The following is a 7,520-nucleotide window of genomic DNA, read 5'->3' on the forward strand; positions in this document are numbered from 1 at the left end:
GAGTCACTCACATATAATGTTCAAATTTATAATCACGGAGAATTACACATAAAAGTTCGCTATTGAAATGAGAAAGTTATTAAATTGTTTTAAGTTGTTGAAACTGATATACGAAAATAATTTTTTGATTCAATACCTGTAACACCATTGATGATTTATCTTGAATTTTTGAAGCTCATGTTCAGTTGATTTGATTTTGATTTTAGTTGTTGAAAACTATACTGTAAAAAATCTTTTTTGAAGAAGTGAAGTAATGGAGTGAAAATAGGAAGAGGATAAAGTAATAGGGTGAAAATAGGATAGAGGTAAAGTAATCGAGTGAAAATAGGAGAGATATAAAGTAATGAAATGAAAATAGGAGAGATTTTTGAGAGAGTGAAGTAATGGAGTGAAAATAAAAAGAAAGTTATAATGGAGTGAAAATAGAAAGAAAGTTAAAGTAATGGAGTGAAAATTAGAGGGAGGTAAAGTAATAGAGTAAAACTAGGAGAGAGTAAATAAAAAATATTTTTTTTAATTTATGGCAAAATAATGGTACTCACTATAAATTATAATTTTGAAAAAGTATTGCCAATGGAACTATTTTGTCATTGTCATTGTACCAATAAACTGTGAAAATAATAAAAAGAAAATATTCGAAAGTACAGTAAATTCGACTACTTCACTAACCAACCAAAAAAATAAAAGAAATCAAAATGAAGCGGTCGCCGGCGATCTTGAAAACCCGCCGAGGAGGTGGTGGGGGTTTAGGATTTGCAGCAATAGCTTACATCGGAGTAGACTATCTCCGGTTTATTTCTCCGGTCTGGCATGACCGCTTACAACCGGCACTATGGACCATATTAGCCATTGCTGCTATTATTCGAGTCCCATTTTACAAACATTGGTCATTGGAGCTCCGTTCAGCTATACCCTTTATTTTCGCTATGCTTTTTTTGCTGTCTGCTCTTCTTTTTGAAGCCATTTCTGTTCGCTCAGTTACCGCTGTTCTTGGTCTTGATTGGAACAAGTATGTATGTCTAATCACTCTTAAAGTAGTTTCCTTTTTCTAAAATAAAATATATAATTTTGATTAGATTTGGCGAATTTGTGTGTTTTGGATTTGGATGGCGAATTTTTGAGCTTGTTAATAGTTGCTTTTGCTGTTAGAATGGTAATTTTGAGTTTAAATTTGCACTAAAGCTCCGGCTACGTGCGGGGTCTGTGGAAGGGACGAATCACAAGGGTCTACTGTACGTTTGAGTTTGCATTGTAAAAAATGGAAATGATTATTTCTTGTTTTAATTTCAAATTGTGATCTGATTTGGGTTTTGGTCCATTGTCTTATAGATTTGTTTTTGAATTTTTTCATTGAAGATTGCTAATATCCATAAATGTGGCCAAAAAAACAAGGTTGGGATTTGTATACTGGGATTAAGCTGATAGTGTCAATATTCGTCTTACTTATCAGACAAAAAAGGCAAAAGGGTGATGCATTTCTATTCACGTTGATTTGCTTAAGTTATGTTGCTCCAACTCTCCAAAGTGTTGATGCACCCGTGTCTGATCCTCCAGAAATGCACTACTTTTGGAGGATCCGACACACTTCATGTCAGCATTTTTGAAGAGTTCGAGCAACATTGTGCCTTAAGTACATTGGCATGATAGACTGGTAGTCCTTTGATCTTAAGATTTTAAATGTAATGAAAATCTTAAGTGGACTAGTTTGTGCTCTTGTTTTGTACTGTGCCTGTGAATAATGGTATTCTGTGTATAATTCTTTCTTGTGATTAACTACATTATGTACATCCTCATATTCTACTCCCAAGGCGATCCAAATAACACTGGAGTCAGGGCATTGTTGCTTCCTAATAAATGACCAAGCATATGTTGTTTGAGTTTGTACCATCTGACCAGATTGTTAGAATTTGAAAATGGGCGACTTTTTTTATCTTTTCTGAATTGGGGAATTCTCTGTCTAAATTCAAGAAGAATAGGAGCGTGGAACTAAGAGAGGAAGTGGAGGAAAACCGGTCAAGCATTAAGGCTTAGGAAATCGAGGATGGGAACTTCTCTGAAAATTTTGAAGAAGAGGAGAGGGATCTTGGAAACTAATGAAGCAAAGAGAAAATAGGTAGGGATGAAGATGTTAGGAACCACGGGGCAGGAGAAGGGAGGCATGTATCAAGGAGCACAGGAAAAAGGGATTCACAAAGGAAAATTTGGAGGGGGAAGGGAGAATGCCAGAGGATTTAGTCTACTGAGATTAGAGAGCCAAATCATATATGCACTTTCGGTAAATTATCGAACAAGATCATATGCAAGCATTCATAAATCACAGGGCTATTCTGGTTATGTAAATTTGATGTGGTGTGCTTTTTGTATTTTAGGTGTATTTCGGACCTATAAAGCCCGAGCTTGATGCGTTTGAAGAAGAAAATTTCTTAAATTATACTTAAGTGGGCCAAATAGAGCTAAATTGTGACGGAGGAGTCATACAATTGAGCCAACTCCAACTAGTTTGGATTGTTAGATAGTTGATTGATTGACTTGTTAAAAGAGGTGACTTTTTTGAGATTTTTCCAAAGCTTCTATACTAAGACAGTATCAAACTAAATAAAAACTGATAGCTAATAACGCCATTGTAGAAAACGGGAGAACTAGTTATGCTGTATTTAGAGTCATCACTGAACCTGTGTTGCATGTCTTGGTTAGCTTGGATTGGTTAGGTGTGATATTTCTTTGGATTCTAGATATATGCTAATGCTATGTGGTTGTGTAAGGAGACCTAGTCTAGATTCTAGTGAGATACAACAATGTTTCTTGTTTTTGTTGACCCTCATTTCAATTGATTGGATGCTTGAGCATGCAGAGATTTTCGTGACTTCCTTGTATATAATAAAGTATCTTCCGCCCACTTCTACAACTATTTATATTTTCTTGTCGGGCTCTCCAATCTAGTCCGAGTTCTAGTCATTATACAATGGATTAATAATATAAATTTTTTATTTGTAGTAAAAGATAATTGCGAGTCCTGGTAGCTCCTCTAGCATTCGAATAATTCCTTGAAGCCTAAGCCTAAATATGTGATGCAAGGATATTTACAATTTTTTAGAAAAGCCCCCTGACAAGATTTTTAGAATCAAACAAGTATCAACAGTCTACCTTCCCTGCTTCTGCTGGGGAATCATTTTTGGCTGGTTATATCAACAGAAGAAAAGAAGAGAAATACATGGTCTAGATTCTATTGAGATACAACAATGGTTATTAATAGCAGAACTTCACAAAGATGCTGAAAGTAGTTCTAGGTGAGTAACATAAAGGAAACTCCGGCTTGCATCATCACAATTATCACTTTATTAGAACAGTTTGACATTGTTTTTCTTATCTGTTTTTGTTTTTGAAAAATGTCTATCATTGATGCACAATCTGAGAGTCCGGAGCTTAAAAGGCAAGTTTTTTTAGTCAAAATTCCAAAAGGGCACCTCAATACTGAAAAATTTCAAAAGGGACAAGGTACTTCTCTATTAAGAAGTTAACGCAGTCAGTGCAAATGTTACTTAGAATCTAAGGTAAAATAGTGAGTTTACCTTATAAGGTAAAATGGTGAGTTTACCTTATCTATTATCTATATGTAAGTGTCTGCAAAGGGTAAGGCTACAAGGTAAATGGAGTCGTTAACCTTGTAAGGTAGGATCCCGTGTATACCTTGTAACAACTTTAAAATTCCCGCTACTATATAAAGAGTGTGAGTAGAGGTTCATTTCTTGCATCAACTCAAAAAAATTGTTAAACTTCATAACTCAAAAATTTGTTGAATCTTATTCATTTCTTACTTTAAAATGGGTAAGATAAGAGTAAATTTATCAGGAAATACTGTTCCGCCGCACAACCAAAAAAAGGTACAATCTAACTCTTCGTTGCACCTCTTCCTCCTCAGTTTCATCAATTATTTCATTTAAATTTTTCATATATTCCTCTAATCTCATTAAAAAAATTCTATTTCTTTGAAAAAAGTCTAGGTCGGGTATCCATCCTGTTAATTCGGCAAACATTTGTTACCTGTTAATAGGCAACATCTGAGCATCACCTGGATGAAGAATGGGAGTTCCATCTACGACCATTGTAAACATGAGTTCCATATCTTGTAAGGTTATAGTCGCTTCACCCGTTCTCAGGTGAAAGGTATACGTTTCTGGTCGCCACCTTTCAACAAGTACAGTAATAATGGAAAAATCGCAGGGAACGAATCCAACATCTATAACACCTCTAAAACCACAAATATTAAAATAATTAAGAAGACGAGGATAGAACAGATGATTTCTAACATGTTGCCAAAAACCATTATATCATGCCGCACTACCAAACATGCCTTTTCTCCTTTTAATGTTCCTTTCCAAATAACCTCAGACCGATGCTTATTTTGTGTGGCATATACGTCATACTGTGATGGTCTTGGATGCACAAAGTGTTGATATTCCATATCTATACAGAAAGAAGATTAAAATTAGTTTTGAGTATACAACTAAAGGGCAAACTTTTTACACATGCATGACAATACTAACTTTACGTAGGTTTAGGCTTAATAATAACAACAATATTTGACAAATTAGTAAGCTACAAAAATGATTAATAATATTATACTGCATACTTGTTTGTTAGGTATTGAAAAATGTTAAATAAAAAGGTGATTAAAGTAGTATACCTTAAAGTGGAAATTTTTTGATAAAGTAAACTTTGAGCAAACATAAACACAACTAATATAGTAGAGTGAAGTGAAAAAATGAATGAAATGAATGGGTGGTATATAAAAGAAAATTAATAAGGTAAGGGATTAATAAGGTAAGGAACACAGTTTACCTTGTAAGGTAAGGGACACAGCTTACCTTGTAATGCAGTGCATTTGAAATAAATCCACCTTATAAGGTAAACTCACCATTTTACCTTATATTCTAATATTTGCATTGATGGTGTTAACTTTTTAATAAACAAGGTAAACACCTGTGTTTACCTTGTCCCTTTTGGAATTTTTCAGTATTGGAGTGCCCTTTTGAAATTTTGACTAAAAAAACTTGCCTTTTAGGCTCCGGACTCCACAAGCCGATGTAATTACTGTGAAGTGGTGAAAGACTTCTTGGGACAAGGATAAATTACACTTTTCAACAAGTAGTACGGATATCTCCAGACACGATCACAATGGCTGAAGTGGTTATGTAGCAACCTTTTCCTCAAGTTATCGATCATGGCATGCAGCTTTGTTCTGCCTTCTAGAAGATTGAAAGTTCTAGAAGAGAGGGTGCATACTTGGTCTCAATTTAACTTGGTCTCAATTTACAATGTTTGGGTTGTGTTGTTCAGAAAAGAAAAATAACACTTGTATCTTTTACAACATAACTAGTGTATTCCCAACAAAGTGGGATTTGGGGAGGGTAAAGTGTATGCAGTCCATACCACTACCTCAGATGAAGTAGAGAGGTTGTTTCTGCTAACCCCCCGGCTCAGGACAAATAATAGTATAACAAACATAAAAACAACAATTGTATCTTTTTCCTTAAGCAAAATTAGCAATTGTAACTTTGCTCCATTATATTTAGTCTATCATTCCTAAATGACCATCTATAGCCTTTACAAGTTTTCTTCTTTGCAAATTTTTGACAGTGATGCATCACCTCTTCCTGATGTTGGTCAGTGGTTTCTGTTGTCATTAAATGAGAAACTACCTCAAACAGTGGTTGATATATTGAGGGCTCGTATAATTGGATTACATCATTTTCTTATGCTGTTTATCATGCTTGCTTTCTCTGTACTCTTTGAATCGGTTGAAGCTCCTGGTCTTGGGCTTGGTGCAAGATACATGTTCACAATGGGAATCGGAAGACTCCTTCGAGCCATAACTTTTATCTCCACAATTCTACCATCTGCTCGACCATGGTGTGCGTCTACTAGATTTCTTGTTCCTGAACACCCTCATCCTTGGGCTCAGAAATATTATGTACCATATGCCACAGATTCAAATGCAATACGGAACATTATTAACTGGGACACAGCATATGGTATTTCTCTCTTCTGTCTTGAGATTCCTACGCGGTTCTTCTTTACTAACTGCCAGTCAGATTGGTCTAAAGTTGAAAAGGTCTTTACATCCACTCAACAAGAAATGCTCCCAGCAATCGCAAAAGCTCTTAAAGCTATCTTCTTTTAGCTCGTTGATGCTCTTGGTTGAATTCTACTACCTAATCTGTTGTTGATCTTTGATTTCTATAATCACTTTTTCTTTCAGCGGATCCTGGGGAATATGATCCTGAGTTTCGACCAGATTGGGGTTCAATGAGCTTTTTGATTGATTTCCTTCGGCCTACAGCTCCTGAGGGATCATCTGCTTGGTATCATCTGCTAAAAAAAGCGTCAGGGGGTTGCAATGACCTTATATATAGCGGCCACATGCTTGTTGCTGTACTGACGGCTATGGCGTGGACGGTATGTGTCCTCCTTTAACAAATATTGATGTCTAAATTCCTGCGACCAATCAATCTCATCTGGCTTTAAACTTGATAAACGAATGCAGGAAGCTTATTGTGGGTATAGCTCAGCACTCATCTGGATTTTTGTGATTCATAGTGCTCAAAGAGAAATACGAGAACGCCACCATTACAGTGTAGACGTTGTCGTGGCCATCTACGTGGGCATAATGCTCTGGAAGATGACAGGTCTTTTCTGGCCAATGAAGGATCGGTCAAAGGATACGAGGCTTCATAGGCTCAAGAAGATTCAGGGTAGGCTAATGCGAGCAGCAAAGGACGATGACATAGAGGCAATAAGAGAACTCCTAAAGGAGGTGGAAGTTAGCAACCAAGTTAGGGAAAATTCCAGTAGCAAAGCAATGTGGCTCTTTTCCGGTGGAACCATTATTTTCACTCTTAGTATGGTTCTTCTTGCATTCACATTGACCAGTGACGGGTGAGAGAGCCAACTTTCAACTCCTGCGAAATGATTTACCATTGGTGAGAAAATGTTCTACAATGGGTAAGATGATTACAAGACGCGAAGTTTGTAACATTAGGCTAGGCCAGAATGGGCATTCTGCTGAAGTTTTTGTTGTTTGTTTGTAATGCTTTGGCTTTAAATTATCTTTTTGTTTTCAATTATTAAGGTGAGATAGTATCTGCTCATTTACTGCTTGATATGAAGAGAAATTGACTTTTTATTGTATGCTGTAAAATTTGTTTGCTTGAGGACCGTTTTATGCTTTTGACCCCCTGTGAGATATAGTAAAAACTTCTCTTTTATAGTCTAATTTTGATGGACTCGCTTTGCCAACCACCTCTAATTAGGTCCTACACTCGTTAGTCTGACAAACTGCATCTAGTTGATTCCTACTTACGCTAGGGATGGTGTTTGCAACATCGAAGAGAGCTCACTATCAGGACAGACGGGTATAAGCGATTAGCGATAAGATAGTCTTTCAAAAATCCTTTTGGTTACTGCAGAGTGTAGGGTGCTGATGAAGAGAGCCAAGGAGAGAATTAAGGGGTGGTATGGTT

The 7,520-nt window shown here is 36.2% G+C and overlaps 1 protein-coding gene across 1 annotated transcript; it reads left to right on the plus strand.

Annotated features, from left to right (window-relative positions):
- Positions 1–528: 528 nt before the first annotated feature.
- LOC107867635 (protein PHLOEM UNLOADING MODULATOR) lies at positions 529–7,211 on the plus strand. The gene is made up of 4 exons (XM_016713967.2): positions 529–1,009; positions 5,638–6,032; positions 6,260–6,456; positions 6,545–7,211. Exons 1-4 carry the CDS (start codon positions 696–698, stop codon positions 6,938–6,940), a joined length of 1,302 nt encoding a protein of 433 aa, XP_016569453.2. The 5' UTR covers positions 529–695; the 3' UTR covers positions 6,941–7,211.
- The last annotated feature ends 309 nt before the right edge of the window (positions 7,212–7,520 follow it).

The sequence above is a fragment of the Capsicum annuum genome, chromosome 4 (assembly GCF_002878395.1).
Source record: "Capsicum annuum cultivar UCD-10X-F1 chromosome 4, UCD10Xv1.1, whole genome shotgun sequence".
Classification (NCBI taxonomy): domain Eukaryota; kingdom Viridiplantae; phylum Streptophyta; class Magnoliopsida; order Solanales; family Solanaceae; genus Capsicum; species Capsicum annuum.

Excerpts from the sequence above, each read along its gene's own strand:
- LOC107867635 (XM_016713967.2), top strand. The coding sequence starts at position 696 with ATGAAGCGGTCGCCGGCGATCTTGAAAACCCGCCGAGGAGGTGGTGGG. Across the intron at positions 1,010-5,637 it reads CTTGGTCTTGATTGGAACAA|TGATGCATCACCTCTTCCTG; the intron begins GTATGTATGTCT and ends AATTTTTGACAG. Across the intron at positions 6,457-6,544 it reads TGACGGCTATGGCGTGGACG|GAAGCTTATTGTGGGTATAG; the intron begins GTATGTGTCCTC and ends AAACGAATGCAG.